The 23,472-nt window shown below is 36.5% G+C and overlaps 1 protein-coding gene across 11 annotated transcripts in view; it reads right to left on the bottom strand.

Moving 5' to 3' along the window:
• Positions 1-23,472, bottom strand: part of RPS6KC1 (ribosomal protein S6 kinase C1) — a 123,838-nt gene that overhangs the window by 14,110 nt on the left and 86,256 nt on the right. For 9 of the 11 annotated variants that reach the window (XM_036441909.1, XM_036441907.2, XM_036441912.2 and 6 more), the window contains 4 exons: positions 23,262-23,309; positions 21,838-21,970; positions 10,596-12,170; positions 10,235-10,324 (listed from right to left, as the gene is read on the bottom strand). In XM_036441909.1, coding sequence (XP_036297802.1) covers positions 10,235-10,324; positions 10,596-12,170; positions 21,838-21,970; positions 23,262-23,309 — 1,846 coding nt within the window. The remainder of the gene's footprint in view (positions 1-10,234; positions 10,325-10,595; positions 12,171-21,837; positions 21,971-23,261; positions 23,310-23,472) is intronic. The other 2 variants (XM_036441910.2, XM_036441913.2) reach the window with 1 other exon arrangement.

Raw genomic sequence — 23,472 nt, 5'->3', positions numbered from 1 at the left:
CGTCACTTGATTCTGTTCCCTGGTGCTTCTTCTAAGGGAGACACACAGGTCCTCTCATCCTTCAATTTACTTCTACTAATACTAACAATACAGTTGCCCACACCCATCCCAAAAATCTCAAGACAATTCCACAGCCTCTATCAGGCAGTATGTTCAGTTGCTATCTTCCTTCCAATACATGATAGCACACATAGGAAGCTTAGAATTTATTAGACAAGAATTTCCCGTGTAAAGAAATTCTATTTTAATTTAGGACAAGTATTTAAATATTTTTCCTAAGCTGTTTCCCTTAACCACTTCAAAGAAACTGTAACTGTGGAACTATTATTAAGAGGTCATATAAACCTCAATGAAAAAGCAGCAATTGTTACAAGTAAGTTTTTATATAATAGTCAAATTAAACCAATATTTAGATGCTGAGAGAATCTGTCACATAAATGACTTTGCACTCTAAGTCATAATGACAGAACAATTTTAAAGGCAAGTAACCGTCGCAACTGAAACAACTGAACAGATAACCGAAAAGGCTACCAGTGAGGGATGACCAAATGATTGAGCAGCAGGCTGCATGGGGCAACCAGGCCAGCAGGGAGGTTAGTAAGGGACAATCAAATGACTGAAAAGAGGGCTGTGTGGGGTGACCAGGCAAGCAGGAGAGTTAGTGAGGAACAACCAAACGACAGAACAGCAGGCAGTGTAGGGTGACCAGGCCAGCAGGGGGAGGGGGGGCAGTTAGGGGTGACCAGACCAGCCAGCAGGGGGTGGGGGGCAACCAGGCTGACAGAGGGGGGCAGTGAGGGGCGACCAGGCTGGGGGGGGGGGGGGGGTAGTTGGGGGTGACAAGGCCATCAGGGGGGCAGTTAGGAGTAATCAGGCAGGCAGGCAGGTGAGCAGTTAGGAGCCAGTAATCCTAGATTCTGAGAGGGATGTCTGACTACCAGTTTAGGCCCAATCCCTGGACCGGCAGTTAGACATCCCCCAAGGGGTCCCAGATTGGAGAGGATGCAGGCTGGGCTGAGTGAGGGGACAGCCCCCAGTGCATAAGTTTCATGCACCGGCCTCCTAGTAAAATAATTATCAGTAGTAAGTATATTTTGGTGAGGAAGGATAAATACATTTTTCTAATGCCACAGAATTTTTTTCCAAAATACTTTCTAGAAATTTTTTCCAAAATGATTTTTAAAAACTGCCCTTAAGCCAGTTGGTGTGGCTCAGTAGTTGAGTGTCAATGCATGCACCAGGAGGTCCCATTTCAATTCCCGGTCAGTTCACATCCCTAGGTTGTGGGCTCTACCCCCAGCAAGGGGTGTGCAGGAGGCATCAGACTGATGTTGATGCCATGTTTCTATCTCTCCATCTCCCTACCTCTCTCTCTAAAATCAATTTTTAAAGAAAAACATTAAAAATTTTATTTTAAAAAATTGACCCTAAGAACTCTTTCTTTTGGAAAAAATAAACAAATGTAAGTAACCAAAATACAGAAGCTTTTGGAATTCAGTGAATAAGACAATATGAAAATTAAGCCACATTCTTATAAACCTTACAACTAAATGCCATGTACACTTTTATAGTGTCGGGGGGGGGGGGGGGGGGGGGAACCGGAGTAAATTTTCTATAAATTCTAAGTGTTCAGTACGATTTAAAATACTGTTGTAAGTAATCAAAAATTTGTTAGCCTGCTTCTAAGGGAGCCATACTTCATTAATAGTCTTAGATTGGAGTAGAGTGCCGTCAAAAAAAAGAAAATCTATCATCAGTGACATGCTGACGCACTTGGACGGAGGAAAAGCACATCTTTCTCTGCAATGAGTGTTCCACGTCAGCTAGCGCATGGAAATATTAGTGCTGTGTTCCTACACAGACAGCCTTTCCCTGCAGCATCTGTTGCTAATTGAAAGGGACTAGAATTACAAAATTCTAGTCAATTTCCCTCACCAGCGCTTGCTGTGTATAAAGATTTTCTAGGCAGGGGCTGAGCATTAGTCTTCCACTACAGCTGATGACTGAAGAGCAAAGAGAAAGAAACACAGAAGAAAGAATGTTTTTGAATCCAACATTACATGGAACCAAACTGCAAGAAGAGGGACAGCTAAGCATATCTTTTGTTAGGTTGGTAAATTACCGTTCTATAAAAACAACCATTCACCTGTAAAGGTCTATAAATGTCCTAGTTAACCTATAGTATATGTCTTCTGTTTGGGTACTTTCTTTTTTTTATATATATAAATCTTCAAGAGTAACTGTCAATCTTATACCAATTATGTCTTTTATTCCTAGCTCCTACACACACTGCCCGGGACACAGGAGCCATTAATAAATGTTTGCTGAGTAAATATATCAATCAGGTGTTTGGTAGCACTGCTCATTCAAGGCTTTCAAAACACCTAAAAAGGCCTCATCACATTCATTTCTTTAGGTACCATTGGGCACTTTTACATGTGGTAGGCTAGAAAGTTTCAGACATGATCTAAAGTGTGCTCTGCCTGCTGGATGAAACAAAAGTAGGGTGAGAATGGAGCCAGGCAGATGATGACTGCAAGTGGTCCAGGCAAGACATGGCAGTGGCTTACAGTGGGTGCTGATGACTGCAGTAGTCCAGGCAAAACATGGTAGTGGCTTACAGTGGGTACTGCAGGGACCCTTTTCAATGCTTCCCTCGGCATCCCTACATTAAGTTTGTTCTGGCACGGATAACACATGGCAGAGGAAAGAGCTAAAAAGCCCTGGGAGCAGGAAGAAGGCAGGGTTGGGACATCTCTGAAAGTTTCCCCTGCCCCTTTTCAATGTAAGGAATCCAGGCCCACAAAGACATGAAGTGTGCTATAAAAAGATGTAAGCTGGCTCCAATATCTAGCTGCTGGCCTAGTGACGTATTTAGTATCCATTAGAAATTTTATTTAAATGTTGTCAAAATCAAATTAATTTATGTGCACTGTAGTTTTCTCCAAAGACATTATTTTAAATTCTAGAGGCCCAGTACATGGATTCGTGCACCAATAAGGTCCCTTGGCCTGGCCTGCGGAGATTGGGCAGAAACCGGCAGTCCAACATCCCCCGAGGGGTCCCAGAGTGCAAGAGGGCACTCCACAAAGTTGCTGTCCTTTGGCAGCTCCTGCATTGAGCATCTGCCCCCTAGTGGTGAGTGCATGTCATAACTACAGGCCTGTCAGCCAGTCAGCTGGCTGCTTAGGCTTTTATATATATACATATAGATAAAGACATTTTTTTTTTTTTTTTAGTTTCCACAAACAAGACTAAATGTTTTGAATGAAAGCAAAATTAAAATCCACACAAACTATGAGAATCGAATTTTATTTTCATTCCAAGTTTAGATTGTTCCTCCAATACCTATAACCTAACTCATCAAAGTTTAGAAGTTTAAAGTTTTAAAATGTATTGGTAATGTACACAGATAATAATTTAATTAAAAAAATAAAAAATAAAAATGTATTGGTATAAAACCGTTGAAAGAGACTGTGCCTTTGAAAGAAGGTAGTCAAAGGCAAAGGAAATTTACTTGCCTAAAGTCTGTGCAGATCTCAATTCTCAGAGTGAGAGACTAACTAGAACCTGGATCTTGCATTTCCTACCCTAGCATTTCAAATGGCCTTTTTCCTCCTATTTTCTAATTTTATCCTATTTCAAACAATGTTGGCTGCCCAATTAGCATTTCTACATTTCATAAAGTCCTCCAACATTGCATTCAAATGAGTATTTGTCAAGGAGGGTATCTGGACCGTTTAGAAGTGGCCTGTATCACCAATTCATTAGATTATTATCCAGAGAAAGCCAATGACAGAGGCCAGCACTTTGCAGAAAGAAGTCTGCAAGGCTGGGGCTCTGCTGCCCAGGTGGCCACAAAGTGAAGGGAGGGGTGTGGGTTGGGTCCACCTTTCCTGCTTTTTTGGCTCATCCCACCCTCTAGCCTTGCTTCCTGACACCACATTAATTCAATTACCTGGAACCCTGGGCTTGTTTTGCTATACGTGGGGAACAGGATGTAGGTGTACACCACCGTCAGCTCAGTCTAGGCTTGACAAAATACCAAATTCTGCATTTCTCCCACTTCCCAGCTCTACTCTTCCTGTTGTCGTGGTGATCTGGCAGCCATGTTCTGAGGTTTCCTGCAATTATCTGCACAACTTGAGTCAAAACTCCTTGATTTAACTTGATTCAGCATTCCAGGCCAAGAATTACTTGTTCAAGATAGTTTATAGGTGTCATTACTATACCGTATTCTTGTGAAATAAAATGAGAAACGGGTAGCTACCATATGACTTCCGGTTGACTGATTATAATTATAATTCTGAGCTCTATACAATCTTGCCTTCTCTCTGATCCTGCATTTCTAGTAGGAAAAAAACCAACAGCATGCTCCATTTTCCATTGATCATATCAACAACAACTCCATTCTGAATAGTCATTGGGTGTCACAGTGTTGCCCAGCCAACGCCATTAAAGTTGATGGATGGGAAAAAGGCTAACTGAACATTGTGAAAATGACAGACGCAGCTCCCTCTCTCTGCGGCTCTGCGGCTCTGTTAGGCGGGCAGACCTACAAGCACTGCTAGTAAAGGAACTTCAGCAATTTCACTTGCTTTTTTTTAAAGTCTTAGCATTTTAAAAGATTTATTTGAAGAAGTATTTGTGAATAATTGCTTAGGAGAAGTAAGCCCTGGCTACTTCATGGAGATTCAAAATGACGGTATTTTACATGCTAGAGAAACTAGTGATTTGGTCAGAGTAGCTAGCTAGCAGTTTATGAGGGCTCCAGGACACATCCTACCTAGGGATGGATCCTAAGGTCTAGAACCTCAAATGCATATTTAATCTTCTTTACTTTAGAATGGCTTTAGAACAATTAGGACTTGAGTTGCCTTGAAGCTCTTCTTGTTTATCCTAATAAGGCTCTATATTCATGGCACAAGTTTCTTCAATATACAAGAACTGCATCAGGGAATGCTTAGTGTAAAATTTTCACTACTCTATCACAAACTTGAAAAGTTAATGATTCTCTTTCAAAGGTACAGATTTCATTTTTTATGACAATAGCAACTGAGGGCAAAACATTAAAAGTACTTGGTAATCATTCAAGGGAAACACTAAAACATTTACAATGAACAAGAAAGCTACTGTTGAAGTTTTGTTTAAGGATGCATCAAACAGAAGAGTTACTGTTGTGAACTATAATGTGTAAGTATTAAGCACAAATATTTTACTCTTAAAATTATTTCTAAAAGCTACCTCTTCCCTTTTTCTTCTTTCTACTTTGGGAATGGGAGGTGGGGAGAGACTACACCAGGGATATACCTGTATTTCCTGGTTATATCATTAGTATTGCAAAATACACATCAATATTTGTTTGCTTTCTCTATCAACTTTGCATTCCTAAAATTAGACTCCTCATCCCAAAATTCTCAGATCTAAATGATTCTTCTTTAAGTAATTTTGTTTGCTGAGACTCTTGGCATTCAAATTTCACCCTACTCAAAAGCTTTGTGTCTTGATTTTTTTCCTCTAAATATTTTCCATAAATCTCTCATTTCTACAATGTATTTTATTTCCCCTCCCCTGCCCCTCATCTGAGGACATGCTTACAGAGAAGAAGGGTAGGAGGGAAGGAAGGGAGATCAGTTGCTTTTCGTAAGTGCCCTGACGGGGGATCAAACCCACAACCAAGGGATGTATCCTGACTGGGAATCAAACCAGCAACTTTTCATTGTGTGGACAACATTTGGCCACCTGAGCCACTTCAGCCAGCCAGGCTCCACAATACATTCTTTATGTACAACTCTATGAGTAAAAATACATACTTAGAAAGTTCCCCAAGTTAAATAATTATTTTAACCCTACCAATATTAGACAAGAAATCAGTATTTGCCCTTGGGGGTAAAACTTTTGCCTGAATAAGATGGACTTGAATTTTTACTATATTTTGTATAAGAAGGAAATTAGATGATTTGACATCTGTAATCTTTTTTATACTCAACTAATCTATTTTACTACCAGTAAAGTAAGTCCTGGAAAGTCTTAAGTAACTTGCACAATAAGGTCATGCAATGAGTTAATGGCTGATATGGGAACAAATATCAAGGTTTAGCAATTCTCAATTCCATCGCAAATTTTTAATCTTATGATAGCCTCATGATATTTTCAACCACACATGATCTGAGTCCTAGAACTAATTATCAAATACGTAACTATCACATAGAGCACCATGCTTAAAAAGCAACAAATTGTGTGTGAAACATGTTTATGGAGAAGAGCATGGGAGGCTACTCTCAAAAAATATATTCATGGACTATTTGATAAAGTCAGGCTAGAAGAGCAAAGGATGGTAGTAAATAAATGTCATGCTCTAAAACTGAATTTCAGAGATGGTGTTCGGCATGATTTTTCTATGTTTCACTTTTCCCTGTCAGCTGTGAGCTGTTTCCAAGTGTGAAATCGCCTACGAGAGGAAGCAAAGCTGTCATTTGACATCTGGGAGCATAGAGATTGGGATGCAGTAAAGAGCATTTTAGACTTTGTCAATTTACACTTATATTCACCTATAAATCCTCAAGTCTAAAAAGACCTCAAGCAAGACTGCTAAAAAAGACTAAGAAAAATACTTTCTTGACATTTTAGTTTTTCTTCATACTTGAAATTTTATAACAAAAATTTATTCTATATTATGATAAATAGTTGCAATGATAAAACACACAAAATCCTTTGCGTGCCTGTGTATGTGCAAATAGAAATAAAATCAGAGAAACTACAAGGAAGTCCTCTGAAGAAGAAGAATCAATTTACTCCCGTTTTTATTCTATAATCTCTCACAATGGAAAATAGGGGAGCCTGTCTAAAAGTCTCTTAATACAGCATCTAAAAGTCTCCTAATATGGAAACTGGACGGTGCTATATTTGTATTGTCATGCTATACAATCTATTCCTACTTTGGGGACAATTTCTTTGCTCTTTGCTCTTCCTGAACTCCTTTCTGTTTCTCTGGTATGAAAGGAACCCATTTACCATGAATGATGTTTATTTAAAGTAAAACCTTTCTAGAGAGTCATCCTAGATAATCTAAAAATACAAAGTGAACCTAAAAGGAAGGGCTTCTACTTTGAAAACAGGGCTGGGTTTGATCAGTGAATTCGTATTCTCAAGACCCTCTTGATGGGCCTGCAGCTGCAGCCATTTATTTGCTGGCTTTTTCACAGATGTAGACAGAGAATGCTCCGTGGTTTTTGTCTTTTTGTTGTTAGATTTGTTTTCTTTAAAATAAAAAGTCGCAACTTTTTAAAAAACATTCTTCATTTTGTTACAGAAGCTTGTCAACATCAGACATCCTTGGCAGTATATATGCATTGTTGAAATGACTGACTTTTTAAAATCTAAGATCACAAAGTTGGCAGAAAACTATACTTAAATAACAGAAGGTGATCATTTGCATTTCAAAATTTATCTATCTTGCTTTTCCCCTCAATTAGACCAAAACATGTTGATTCACAGGTTTCTGTGTGTGTGTGTTTCTTTCTTTTTTTAAACTTATTTATAGAGGAGAATAATGGCCCCCCTGCTAGTTTGGCATTTGCTCAAGTTTCTGTCCATGTAAACCGAATCTGTTACTAGAAATTTTTTCTCAAAATATAAAGGCACATCATCCACAAGATAAAAAGATATATTGCTGATACTATAAAGTACAGGACAGGTGGGTAATGTTTTTAGGACAAATATGTGATAAGGATTCCCAGGAGGGAGGAGTGGAAGGGGTAGAGGTTGCACACTGTTTAAACAGAAGTGAATCGTTTTCACCGTAATCTTGCGACAACTTCACTTTCTAAGCAAACATCATCAGCTTAATATGCTTTAGAGTTACTTGGACAATAATATGAAGGTCAGCGATGGAAAAAGGAAGGGCAGGGAGGTGGAGAAGAATTAGTTAAACACTTAATGTTTCTAAGGGTAGATAGATCAAAAGAGGACTAAGTTCTCTATGTCACCCTGTATTCATTGATTTGTGATTTTTGAGTGTCGAAATACTAGTATATTATCATTACTCCCACCTCTTTGAGAGAAGGAGGAAAGCCTACTTGTAGTTTTTATCAATAGGACTGCCCTTCAATTTTGAGATGCAGTAATTTATAAATTTTTGCTCTAATTACCTTTGTATTGTAAGCAAGGGGAAGCAATACACAGACTTCATTAAGTCCTGTAACTCTCTAGATTTAAGATCACCTAACTTAGAATTCTAGCATTGCTTTTCAGCTAAGACCATTACAGGGGTATTGGTTTTATTTTATCCTATTGATAAAACAAACTAAAAAGCCCAAGGAATAAAGAGACTTTCCACATTTTTCAATGCAAGCCATAATCTAGGATACTTTTGCAACTCACAAAGCTTAAAAGTACAATTATTTTATGCAAATAATTAAAACAAAACCCTTCTTCAGACTATAGCTTCTTTTGAATGTTAGTGAAGGACAGACAACCTGGAAGATGAGAGCAAAAATCCATTAATGGTAGACTGCCACCTGCTGGTCAACTGTAAGAATTGTGATTTCTGGGGGGGGGGGTAGCTTAAAAAATAGAACTTGGATACTGATCTATTAAATTCAGTATTTCAGGACACAAAATTGAAAGTTGTATCTATTAATGGAGTGTGGTATGATTTTGTTCCACACATATTTAAACTCTAAGGAGGTCCACATGCTATATAACATAACAGTAAACATGACTGTACTTAAAACTGAAGAAAATTAATCTGCTAGAATGCCAAAGTACAACCCTACAGAGTTTCCAGTAAGAAAGTAACAACACTAACAGGAAATAACAAGTCAGGTATAAACATTAAACAGTGCTCCATAAATCTTTGGTTTTGATCTAAGGTTTACACTGCACTGGACTTCAAAGTTTAATAGGATTCCACTTTTTAAAAATCCCTAGACTTAATTTTGATTCTAAAATCTCAAATTCAGTATAACTAATAAGTGTATTTTCTTACCAAATTAGAAAAGAGGAGAGTCTGTTAAAAATAAAAAGAAGAAAGAAAAGAAAAAAAAGAACTAGATAACCTTAACAAAGTGATTTTTCTATGAAAACATTTTTGTTATCCCATTAACTAAATCATACTAATAAGGTTTCAAAAAACAGAATAATATTATGTATTTGAGAGAAACAAGAAAATGTAAGCATGCTCTATGGCCCTTAGGAAGACATAAAAACAAAGAGCCCTAATTTTGGAGAAGAAAGAGAGTAAGGTAAGAAGAAAATTCAAATCATTGTTTTCAGAACATAAGTTTTAGGGTATTTGCTCTGCAAGTTGAAAAACTTTGAAATTCCCCATTACAGAAATCATTCGTAACAATGAAGGTTGTAACTAAAACAATATAGCTCCTTCAATCCTAATTATAATCATTTCCCATTATGCAGTGAAGCAATGTTAGCATCAATAATACACTGGTTAGCTAGTAAGTACTTAAATACTGTATTAATCAACAACTAAGCAGATCATGTCAACATAATCAGCTTGAACCTCCTTTGAAAGCCCTTGGGGTGACAAATGAAGCAGCTTTGGCTATCCAAAGAGGCTGACTGATAGGCAAAAGGTGAACAAACTTTGGACTCAGACAAAGAGAAACTAACTCAAATACAATTCATATGCTCAAGTGACCTGTAGATTTCAACAAAGGATCTAACATCTCTAGAAATAAATCTCTAATTAAAAGAATAAAAATAATACAGTAAGAGAAAGAGAAACCTGTTATGTCAAATATTTAACAAAATAGGCTATGTTAAAACAAGAACATGCTTTCTAAAATGTCTCAAAATATGGAATGAGCTCTTTAAAATCTACTCTAAAAAATTTTTAATTCTATATTTTACCCATATTTTTAGCCTTAGGAATTTTACCTATTTAATCAATTACCTCTCACATCTTAATAAAAATCATCCATTTAAAGAGACTCAGGGTATCTAAAGTTCTTTCTAAACACTAAGGAGTTAAGACATTTCTAACAAAAAATACAAACCCCTTTAACAACAAATAAACACATACACACACACACACACACACACACACACACACCCCTATCGATTATATATGGTTTCAATTTCCTTTTTTGAAGGGTTAAGGAGAAAACCAAATACAACATATATGTGAATTGCTAGTGACAAATACAACTTCCATAAAGAAATGAGAGCTGCGGGCTACTTTTGCAAGCAAAACATTGTAGGAGATGACTCTAACCTGGGGCACAGTACATTCTCTCTATGGCATCGCTGTCACAGGAATCTTCAACCTCACTCCACCTGCTAAAATACGTTAGCTGAATGTGTCCTAAAAACAAAACGACAGGAGAAATCAAAACATTTTTCTCTTCCATTTTCTGCAGAAGTGAACTGTAATTACTCCTTTTGTAGCTAAAAACAGTATCATTAAGAATAATGGCATCATTAAGTACTAGAAGCTATTACTGGGGGTGAATTTGCTGCACTGATAATGAAGCTCTAGATAGGAAATGAAGATACTAATTACAAGATAAAACGCCTACTCAGTTAATTGGAAGCAATAGCGAATAAAAAGAAATGCATTTGCAAAAGTTCCTGACCTCTATCATTCAATAAGATGTTGTTTGGGTTCAAATCGCGGCACACAATTCCCTCTCTGTGTAAAGCATCAAGGGCTACCACCATTTCAGCTGCCCATCTCTGAATACAGCCCTCTGGGATGCAAAACCTGGAGTGCAGTGCTAATTTTTTATCGAGGTCCTCAAAAATCTGATGTATCTCCTTGTCTCCTTCTAGTGCTTGCCCACTGGCTCCCTTAGTCACAGAGACTCTCTGAAATAAAGTCTGTTCCTCTTCAGCCAAATCATCAGCTTGATCTGTAAACAGAAAGACTTCCTCCGTTTTTAAAGTGTCCGTGTCTGCATCGTATTCGTTAGCACCTGAGAGTGGGTCAGAAGCAGGGAATACGCTTTCCTCTGTGTTGTTTGCAGTCACTGCCGACTCATCCCCTCCAAGTCCTTGAAAGTTAGGGTGCGGGCTATGCATCAAGGAAATGTCCGAACTACTATGATCAACAGCAGCTGCAAATAACATCCCAGGACTCCCCTGTACGTAGTGTTTCTCTGTTACACCATCAGGTGGAAGCCTAGAGGGGTCACTCAGTTCTTCCGAGCCTTCTTCCTGTGCTTGGCACTGTTCGGCACTAAGCCTGAGGCATAAAACATCGGGGGCTTCCAATAGCTTACTTTCTATTATGCCTGCATTAGTCTGTGTAAACTTAGTAGGTCCCACTGCTGCACCATCTTTTGTTGGCTCCAATTCACCAGGTAGATTTACAAGAAGATCAGGCCTTCCTTCATCAGTACCACTGATATCATCAAAAGCAGCATCTTTAAAAGAAATAACTGGGACAGAGTCATCAGAGCCCCTGCTAATGGTGTCCTGAGCTATAACTTTGCTTTCACTAATATTAAAACTCTTGTCTCCATCTGAAAGAGTAAAAAATGGTTTCAAAGGCTCTGACTTTAGACTATACATTTTTTCTCCAAAATCAAGTCCGAGGAGTTCACTAGTGCTATCCTTACTGTCTATCCTAAAGAATTCCATGGAGCTGGTTTTAGATCTACTGAGGGCATCTGATGTCCTTGGAGAACTAACTGTTTCCAGGTCATCATTTCCAGGGGACAATGTCAGCTCATGTGCCATCAGCTGGGTGCTGGGGCTGTGCCTGTCAGCAACAAGGTGTGTGGGGAAGCCTTCAACAGCTTTGGTATCGACACCATTTCCTTCCATCTTCATGAAAGGCTCCTCACTCAGTGACCCTGGTTCAATCTTTTCTTGCCCATACTCATTGCATAATGTTAAATAACTAGTAGTGCATTCTTCGTCTGAACTTGAGCCAGAATCTGGCCATTTTGGCGAGCTATCTTGGCCATCATCCTCTTGGTTGCTATCATCTTGAGAGCTCAGGGTAAGACTGCTTTTCAGAGGCAGAACCGGAAGCGTGGGTCCAGCATCGCTTCCTCTGGATTCAAAGCTGCTGCTGTCCTGAGGACTGGAAGTCGGCTGTTGCAGGTGAACTTTCCTAAATGCAGGTTTTTTCACTTCCTCGACATCAAAGCTTTCTTCAGGACTTCTGTTGAGAAATTTACTGACGTATGACCACAGTTTGCCACCTGTGAACAAGTGCAACAAAAAAAACTTTTAAGATCCCTAAATTAACAGATACTTATTGAAGTCACTAGAAAAGCAAAAGGTATTCGAATAATCAACTAGGAGCCAGTCAATGATACCCACCCATTAATATATCAAGTATGCTGAAAGACAAGCATTTTAATAAAATGTCTTTTGTTATTGCTGACTGGTGAATACAGTGTTAGCATATCCCCTAATATCAATTATTTCTGAAATGACAACTTATTTCTTCCTTTAAAGGGAAATTAGTTATAACAAATACTAATATGAAATATCACAGCTGACTTTCTGCTTTAAAGTTAAATCTAATTTAACTTTAGAAATAGCTGATTGTGTTCTGATTTGTTTATGTAATAATTTTTTCAAGCATGGCCCCTTGGTCAAGTGGAAATTTATAAATAAGTGACGCTTAAAACTGTATAATTCACTGGTCAAAAAAAAAAAAGTCAATAATATTATTGCATTTAAAAAATGCCCAGTCCAAGATTAGAGGAGAGATTTGGATCTGGTATATAATTATGCCATTATAAATGACATATTAATAATATTTTCCCATTTTCTCCCCTCCTTATACACATCATGTGTAGTATGAGACTAAGTAATGCAACTGAATATTAATTGGCAGCCATTAATGAGGCAAGCTATTGTAATTCTAATTATGTATTCTGATATATATATTAGAAACCTATATAAAAGCTAAAAACATAAAAACCAACTTTACAAAAATCACAGAAATAAAATAATCCAATGTTTTCCTAACAATACTTGTTAGGTAACTATTTCACCTTATTTTTCATTTGTTTTGTTTTTATCACTAAAAACTAAATCTCTTTTGCTAATTAGAATCATTGATTAAATAAACTATAAGCAACCAAAACCTACCAAAGCTCTACTTACTAGAAACAGTATTACAAGGTTAAATTTGATCCCGAAATCTTATAAACAGTAATTGCAGAAGCATACTTTGTGAAGATATAACTATGGCTTCTAAAAGTGAGAAATCAGGTGTTAAAAATGAAACTCTTTATTAATATGGTGAAAGCAATTTTTTCAACACTTTTTTAATGCTGTTATTAAGCATTACCATATTATCATTTACCAAGGGTAAGTAAATCTTAAGGGTAATAATCATTGACAGTCAATTACATGTGTAAAAAGTATTAGAATGAAAGCATCCAAAAAACACTTTTTCTACTTCTCATTTCATTTCATTTAGAGGAATTTGATAAATACATAAAAGGCTCATGATATGCCTCACATAGAGTAACTGCTCAATAAAGGGTATCCGTCATAGTATTATCCTAAAATACTCATGCAGCTCCTCTATCAGTGACATAGTTAACAGTCTTCTTAAACCTGTATAATTCACTATATACTACTATTTTTATCATAGTAGTACATAGTACATTGTGAAGTTTAAACATTACCTTCTCATTTTTTCTTAGCTAACTTTCTGTTCTCACTAGATTATACTTAGTTTTTCTTATGTCCCCACATTAAAACTTAATTTTAAACATTCATATATGGCTTTGAAACTCACTCACTCGTACAAGGAGCTATGCATTGGCTCCATTTTAGTCTTTTGACAACAGTAACGACACCCTTCTTGTCACAAATAGCTCTACTGTGGTACACTAACAATAATGCCTAAACCTGCAGCTGGGATTCCTATATGCAATATAAAAAAATGTGCTATTTTCAATTCTCCTAGATAGTGACTACTGTAAGGATGGAACCACATCTTTTTCGTTTTTGCATATGTACTTCCTATACAGTGCGCAGGACATGACAGACACTTAGTCAATGCTTGTTAACTCAGATGGCAACTCATCAGGAGACATGCCATCACAAACCAGACAGTATCTTCAGCATGAAGCTCCAGGGATCAGCAGGAAACAGCATGTACTCAAGTTCCAGGAAAAATTTCATTCATTCTTAGGCCAATTTCACCTGGATGAGCTGCTGAAATAAAAAATTCAAGGTGCATAAATTCTTTATTTTTGGCCCCAAAATTCTTCCTCTTTCTGACTTCTGAGCCATTCTGTCAGAGAAGCTTTAGACCAAACTTGGATACTTTTCTTTTCCTTTTTCTCTCTACAATTTTCCAAGTCCGATAAGATCTATCCATAATGTTTTTCACAGTCTTCCTCTTCTTTTAATTCCTTTGACCACTCTTTTTCTTGGAATAAAGTTATAGCTACAACTTAATTGCTACCATAATTGCTTCTAATTTAGCACAGATCTTATTATGTCATTTTCCATTCAAGAACCCAAATCCCCTCCACCTACTGAATGATATACCAACTTTATAAAGGTATTTGAAACTCTCAGTAATACAGTATCAACCCTTAAGTTCTCACTGCAAAATTCATCTGGACCAGATTGCTCCACATATAACCATGCTGGGCTTTCTTTCAAACTATACCTACCACTTAGAACTTTCTTTCCTATTAGTTTCCCCAATATCTGCTTGTCAAAATCCCACCCATTCTTGAAGGTCCTTCAGAATTTGTTTTATTTTACCATTCTTTTTTATATCTCCTTACTGGACAGAACTCCTATAATCTCTCTATCCTCTAGACCAGTGTTTCTCAAAGTGTGGTACGCGCATCCCCAGGGGTACGGCAAGAGTTTGGTGGGGGTACGCGTTGCACTGGAGTTTGGTGGGGATATGCACTGCACAGTGCTTAGCTGTGCCTAATTCTATGTTCTCATGAGTACGAGGGATACTCAGCATTACGAAAATTATAGAAGGGGTACACATGTGTCAAAAGTTTGGGAAACACTGCTCTAGACAATATTCTATTTCATACTAATAATACTTTAATGTTTTTATTATCTCCTTTACCAGACTCCAGGGCCTTTATAACTGCAGGGAGAGAATTCCAACTAGCATATAAAATAATAGGTATTAGAGTGGGTTATAAAAAGATAGTGTCTTTTACAAATTTTTGAAACCCTCTCAAGGAAAAAGGTCCAAAAATATTTAAAATGTCATTATTTTTTATCATGTAATCTTCCTATTTTAAAACAAATATATGGTCCTAGTGTTTAAAAATTTTAAATAAACAGGAAAGCAAAAAATTCAGAATATATAAATTATGCACAATCACTATTAACTATTAGTACATTTATTTTCAGTCATTTTATTCATGACTAGCATCATTTCATAAACAATTTCTAATTTCCATGAGAATATGAACCTGAAGGCTAGCTATATAGCATATGTGACAGGTCTCATGATGTATTTAAATGCTCCTCTATTAATGAACACTTATTTATTCCAGCTTTTGCTATTTGAATTAAAATAATACATACTTTTACATACAAATGCTTGGCATCTCTGATTATTTCATCAAAACAGAATCCCGGAAATGACAGTACTAGATCAATACTTTTAATGCTTCTGATATGTGCTGTTATTTATCCTCAGGATCTGCTCCTACAAGCAATGTGCATTGGTGCCATCTTCATAGCAATTTGCTTTACTGGATATTTGCACGTTTACCAAATAGAGCATCTTATTTAATTTCCATTCTTTCATTCTTAGGTAAAATTACTAAATGTATTTGCTGGCACTTATGGAATTTGTTCTTAACCTAAACAAGTATTCAAATTAAATTATAAAAATTCTGCATGTTCAAGCAAGATATAAACTGTTTTAGCTCTTCTTCATCCTTTTCTAGGTGCCCACTTAAATTTAGTGCTCAATATGGAGCTACAGAAACAAATATGTTGGTTCTATCACATACTTTTTTTAAATTATGAAATCATGAAAATCACATAATTTACAAAAATACATTATTCCTACTGAAGTTTCTCACCCACAAAAACTGTTTGGGCTTTATTTTCTATAGAGATAAGATCAGACCCAACAAACATACACAAAGTCAATCTTACTGTTTTAACATTAAAAAATATTAACCTTAAAAAATCCTATTATTGGCTAAACCACAAAATAGAAATAGAAATACCAAACATACTTATGATTTTTGACACTTTAAAAATCTAATTGACACCTTTCTAAGTCCCACTAAAGCATATAAAATAGTAGATATTAGCTATGTTAAGCTATGAAAATAGTATTTCATAAGGTTTAATTAAAACTCTGTCTTTGTATCTCATCAGATTTTAATCTATTGGGGTTGTGGGGTTTTGTGCATGTGTGTGGGGGTTTTTGTTTTTGTTTTGGGTTGTTTGTGTGTGTGTTTTTGCGAGATTGCAAAAAAAATTGTTAAATTTAAATTTGCTTGACTAAAATTGAAACTTTAAATTAATATGTATGATAAAATATTGCTGGACCAATGATCAAAATCATCTTTTGACCCAGCAATTCTACTGCAAGAAATTTCTCTTAAAATTAGTTCTCAAAAAACAAAAATATATCAGTAAAAGCACTAGAAACAATTTAAATACCAATTAACAGGGGGTAATTAAATAAATTATGATAAATCTATACTACCAAATATTTTGTATCTATTCAAAAAAATTAGAGCAATGCTTTCAAATATTCACATAGTGTTTACTATGTACTAGGCCCTGTTCTAAGTACTGACACATATCAACTATTTAATCCTCACATCAGTCCTATGAGGTAGGTAAATATTATCACCCCTATTTTATAGATAGGGAAACATACTAGGCACAAAAAAAGTTAAGTAACTTGTCCAAAGTCATACAACTAGTAAATGGTGAACTGGCTCCAGAATCCTTGTTTTTAAGCATTATACTATACTGCAAACCTATATACACTGAAAAGGAAAGGTGTCCAAGATACATTGTTAAGATGGGGGGAGGGGGAAGAGCTATAAAACAATATTTAAGATTCATTTATGTGTTGTTTTTTAAGCAGACAGGTAGGGAGTATATGTTTATATACACAGGAAATTTCCCGCTATTTCTAGAGAATGAAGCTGGGCATTAAAGTGAATAGGAAGGGAGCGTTTTAATTCTATTTTGTATACTTCTACATAGTTCAAATTAATTTCTTTACATAGTAGTTTTATAAATTTTTAAACTAGTTAATGAAAAGATAATAATTTCACTCCTTAGATCTCCAAATAACTTGGGTAGAAATTACTTTCCATCTCCCATCCATTTGGTGCACATTCAAAGTCTTTTCCAAACATTTTCTTCTAACCTAGTCATTCATTTTTCCTCCAACTCAGTATTCAACAATTATACACTGAGCACTTTCCATATACTAAGCATTCTGCTAAATGCTGGAATATGTATTATGAATATGATTTAATCCATAATCTTAGGAACTTAAAAGGTTTCAACAACACTCATGGCCTTTACTGAATGCAATTATTTTCCCACTTTTTCTTCCTTAGAGTCAAAGTAAGAGATTCATTAACAAAAACAAGCATTTTAAACCTCTCTCCTAAAATCTCAACTGGTATATCCAATTGCCTACTCCGTATATACCATCTAGATTTAATAAACATTTCACACTCACATGTCCAAACTAAATCTCTGATTGTTCCCTCTACATCTGCCTCTCCCTCAGCTTTCCCATCTCAGTAAATGGAAACTCTATTCTTTCAGCTCTTTGAGCCAAAACCCTGGAGTCAAGCAAGGTAGAATCATATCAGTTCTATCCTCAAAATACATTCGGAATCTAATAACTATTTATCACCACCTCCACCATTAATACTTTGTCCAAGCCTCGATCATTTTCACCTGGATTGCTGCAACAACTTCCAAACTGTTCTGCTTTTGCCTTTGTCCTTCTGTCTTCTATTTTCTACAAAGCAGCCACAGTGGTCCCCATCTTGCCACAATAAAAATCAAGTTCTTAAAGTGGCCTACAAGACCACGCAGGATCTGCCCACCTGCCTCCCCATCTTGCTAGGCTCATTTCCTGCCACTCTTCCCATTCTGCTTCCACCACACTGACACTCCTGCTTCTTGTACACCAAGTACACACTCTTGCCTCCAAGCCTATGTATTGTACTATTCTCTCTTACCAGGATATTGTTCCCTCCTGTATCCACACTGCTGCTCCCTCTCTCACTTCCTTCAAGTTACTGGCCAAATGTCCCTTCTTACTAAGGGGACCACTCTATATAAAATAGCAATCTCTACCTCACCCTTTTGGCATCCCTTCCTTTATTTATCTCCATCTGACATATATTTACTTAAGTATTTATTTACTGTCTGTCCGGCTTTTATAATGTAAGTTCCATGTGGGCAGTCTTTGTCTATTTTAGAACTAAGACTGTATCCCAGTAAGCATGCAATACATTTCTGACTGAATGAAAGAAAATGAGTCCAAGAGACTCATGTGAATTATGTAAGCAGAGGAAAACAAATGCCACAAATCATAAATATTCATATTATGAAAAAAAACCTGCTCATTTACTTTTTCAGTAACAGTTTATCCAGCATATGAAAGTGACATTTGTATGCTATATGCACAACTTCCTAATTCACAGAGATAACAAAGAAAGTATCACTAATATATAAAAGATAGCACATTGTCCATCATCTAGTTCACTTGATTGCTCAAGCCAAATCTAAGAAATTATCCCAAATTCTTCTCTCCCAAAATTTATTTCATTACAGGTACCATGGACTCAAAGTATCTCTGCTAGAAGCCTAGAAGATCCTGCCATCATAATTTCTTGCCTGAGACTACTTTATTAGCCTTTTCATTGCTTCTTGTCTTATCTTTCTACAATCCCTTCCCCAAACAACAGCCAGAGTGATTTTTTTCTTAATGTAAATATGTTCTGATCACTGCTTCAGATGTCCAATGTTCCCCAATGCACTTGAATAAAAGCCAACATCCTTACTCTGTCATAGATGTCTCCTGGCTACTTCTCCCATAGCCCCATATTCTATTACCCTCACCCACTACACTATAAACAAATGATCTCCTTTCTTTTCCTCAAACATTTCAAATTGTTTTTGCCTTCAATTTATTTCACTGATGCTCTACCTGGTGTGCTGCCCCCTTATATCCAAATGGTTACTTCTTTTGTCATTCAGAATTCTTAAATGTCACCTGGACTTCCCTGACTACCTAATCTAAAATAGTCCCCAAGTCCTTATCTACTGGGTCTCTCTCTGTTAAAGATTACTATAGAAATGCCCAGCCAGTATGGCTCAGTCATTGAGTGTTGACCTATGAACCAGGAGGTCACAGTTTGATGCCTGGTCAGGATATATGCCTCAGGTGTGGGCTCAATCCCCAGTGGTGGTTGTGCAGGAGGCAGTCGGTCAGTGATGTTTCTATACTCTCTCCCATTCCCTTCCTCTCTGAAATCAATAAATAAAAAGTAAAAGATAAGTAGAGTCCTTATTATTATCTAATATTCTCATGCTTTTAGTTTCTCTGTTTGACTCTTCACAAGAATGTAAGTTTCAAAGGGGCAGGCTCTTTTCTTGTCTTGTTCACCTAGATTAGGGGTGTCGAACTCAATCAGAGAAGGGGCCAAAATCTAAAATCCAGCCTAAATCGCGGGCCGAATGGTTTACTGAACAGTCATAAACTGTCATTGTGATGGAAACGCAGCGGAGTGCAGTGATGACAGCGCGGTGCGGGCCACATTGCAAGGCCTGGCGGGACGGATTTGGCCCAAGGGCCTTGTGTTTGACACATGTGACCTAGATATACTCAATAAATTTGTTGAATGTTAAATGAATCCAGAGTCCCCATTTGTATTATAATTTAGTATTTTTGCATTATAAAATCTTCTTAAAAGTAAACAATGGACTCCTAAGAAACACAGTAAAAAGAGATCCCTACCCCCAATCCTATATAATAAAAGGCTAATATGCAAGTTGACTGAATGGCAGAATGACCGGTCACTATGACGCACACTGACCACTAGGGGGCAGACACTCAATGCAGGAGTTGCCCCCTGATGGTCAGTGCACTCAGCTAGAACCCAGGTGCATGGCTAATGAGTACAGCTGCAGTGGTGGGCGCCTCTCCCGCCTCCTGAGGGCTCTTGGAAAGGCTGAGGGGACTTACTCCCCCTCCCCAAACAGTGCATGAATTTTGTGCACCAGGCCTTTAGTGTTTACATAATCCAAGACAAAGTCTATGGTCATGTGACTATTCAAATTCAGACATGATCAACAACAAAGGAAAAGAGACCTGGTAAAGATAATCTAAAATAGTGGAAAATTTGAAAACTATTATGTCTATGTCTTTAAGACAGATTATAAAGACTTTCTATAGTTCTGCAATAAATTCAGTTCAAATATCAGCTCTAGAGTAGAAGGAAAGGTGAGAAAATGGCCAAAGAAAAACTGAAGTATGAGTAGAAGAAGCAAGAGAAGAATAGGAAGAGGAATTTGTAAATAACAGGGGTAAAATAGGATTAAAAATTTGCCACAGATAATCTCCAACATGAATAATCCACCCCGGTTAATAGAACATTGACTATAATTACATTCATCCTACTGACCTTGTTCTAAATTATTATGGATTATTACTGCACAAGTTATTTTTGTTCCACACCAGAGGTGGTTGTATTCCACTATCAGATGACATGACCTCTAATTCAATAATGTCTGTAATGCACTGGTATCCTCAGATAAAAGCTGTCTATAATGTCTGAACAAAGGTGAATTAGTTATCCAATTCACACACACAATTAACTCTCTTAATACCTGAGAGACCATGGAGCCCCTTCTGAATTTCCTATTAAGTACCACATATGGAGGTCTTCCCTCCATCTGTAGTTATCTTGTGCTGTACTTCATAATAAACAATATTAATAGTTTAGTGCCATCAAAAATCTTGCATTAGTTCTCATAAGAGACCTCATTCCGCAAAGCAATGACTCATTTTCCTGCAAAAGTGCATTAAATTCAAATATTATGCCTATTAGTAAAGCACAATAGTTCCCTATTCTCAGTAATGTAAAAATAATAATAACACCCTCGTGAAATACAGAAAATTTAATATATTTACCATTTTAAAGGACACCTTTGAAAAGCAAAAGGCAATATTTATACTGTGGATTTATATTTATATGCTGTATTCAGTTCTTTTTAAGAAAAAAATTTTTAATTCAGGCACTAAAAGGCAAAAACAAATCAAAACATAGTCTTTTTGCCACCTGTTCGCTCAACTCAGAGCTGAAATTTCACAGTGTTTGAAAGTAAAGTAATGTGCTTCTCTCTGATTTGTCCCCATATGTGATGCCAATGGCTGTATGCACAAAAACCTAGATTTGAATAACTAGGTCATGTCAAATGTCAAGCAAATACCGGGCCTTCTAAAAAGGGTGGTAATTAATTAATTCTTCAGGGGATGCTTTTTATTTTAGTCATCTAACATTAATGTATCCTTTCAGCAGAGAACAAGAGAACAAAATAAAATCTGTACAATTAAACCTGGCTCTCTTAGCACACATTCTCATCCCATCAGATCGAGTCTAGGAGAAAGCAAGGAGTTAAGTATATCAGCAGAACGCTCCTGTAGCTCCAGTGAAATCTGCTGCTCATCTGGGTTTCCATTTCCCCTCCCAACTCAAAGTAGGAAGGGAAGGCAGAGGAAGAAGGCAACAGTTTCTTGCGTGTGTTTCATATGTTTTATCCATTCGTGTAATGACGGAGAGATATTCCAGAAGCCAAAAAGCTAAATAGGTGACATTCTTCGCAAAAACATTTAAAGTACAAACCAACCTTCTGCGTGCTGCAGCACCAGAAATACCGACTCCTCAGAAATGATGTACTTGTGCAGACACACCATGTTGGGCACACAGCGGGGGATGATGGTCTTTCTGTTCCTGCTGTATTCACTGCTTTTCCTTAGACCCTGACAGAGAACAAAAAGGTCAGTTGTACCCTCAGTTGCCTTTGGAGCTTGCTGTGCTCTGTGTTTATCAACCAAACTAATCTATCCGAGTTACTCTGGGCTTCAGAGAAACCACTCATCTGCTGCTCTATGCCCCTCAGTCCCTGGAGGCTCTGCTGATGGCATCTGGCGAGAATCCAGAGAACAGAAGATGCCACAAAGCTGCCATTAAAATCAATTACGTGGGTCAGTGTTTTTATTAGAGATGCTCTCAAACTAAGTCATCAGGATCATACAGTTATTTCTCTATGACCTTTTCTTAAGTTTTATTTACTTGTGTATATCTTTAAAGCAGTAGACATTGTGAATCAATTCAAATTGCTGAGATACAAAAGGTATTCCTAGATTAAACAGGCAATTTTAAAATTCTATTCCAAAAAAGCACCAGGAGTATTTTATTTTTCTCCAAAGGAATAGGTGTGTGTAGTTTCTGGTGTCATACTTTGGTTTAAAAATCTGGGGAAATGCCAGTTATAAAATATATTCATAAAAAGAAATTTGTTTCAGTATATGTCAATGTGATCAATCTACTACCATGCACCAAAAAAAGAAATATAAGATTAATATGAAATTGGTTAATTCTGGATGCTGTGGAAATGCTTAAATTGGGATATTTGTAGAATGTGTATTGTCACAATCCATTTCAAATACAATTTTAAAATTTAAAAACTGAAGGGATTTTCCTTCCTTATATATTTAGTTACAAATGGAGTTATATAGAGAATTAAAACAGAAATAAAAAAGGCCAGGGATGTAGATAATACTTTCCCAAATATTTGTTACAAAGACTTTAAGGTAAAATGTCAGCACTTAATCATAATCATAGGTTAAATGGTATATGATCTCCACAAATTATACAAGAAGTATTAGAGATGAATTTAAACTGTGTATTATACATTTAAACAAAATGAGTCTTCAACTTATCCAAATTATTTCCTCCATACTCTAATCTAAAATGCTTGTTAAATGTATGCAATGAAAGGACAAAAAATAAAATAAATACAGATCACTACAAATATAAATGAACATTCAAAATAGAACATTCAAACACCCAGGAAAACAAATTTTTTTTAATTATTAAGTTTTATTCGGGAGCATATCATATTGCACAAAATAAACACCAGGAAAACAATATTAATTTTTTTTCTTTCGGAGCACAGTTTGAAAATAAATTTCAAGATCATTAAACATATAAATAAAATTTTTAAATTACTAAAATATTTAAATAAGTAAACATACAAAGTCTACTTACCTTTAAAACGAATGTCTGTTCTGTCCTTGTGTCCATTACAAGTAAAACCTACATAAAAAATATGAGTGAGTATTTATTCATAATTACAATGCAACATTAACTCGTAGCTTTTTAAAACTACACTCTAAGGGTTTGAGGGAAAGTGCTAAATTGACTCCACAAAAATTGTTAACTTCTGAATAGGTTTTTTTAAAGGCACCAAATCACAGGA

The sequence above is a fragment of the Pipistrellus kuhlii genome, unplaced genomic scaffold, assembly GCF_014108245.1.
Source record: "Pipistrellus kuhlii isolate mPipKuh1 unplaced genomic scaffold, mPipKuh1.p scaffold_m20_p_18, whole genome shotgun sequence".
Lineage (NCBI taxonomy): Eukaryota > Metazoa > Chordata > Mammalia > Chiroptera > Vespertilionidae > Pipistrellus > Pipistrellus kuhlii.
The sequence above is the reverse complement of the archived record's forward strand: the minus strand, read 5'-3'. Positions and strand labels throughout refer to the sequence as shown.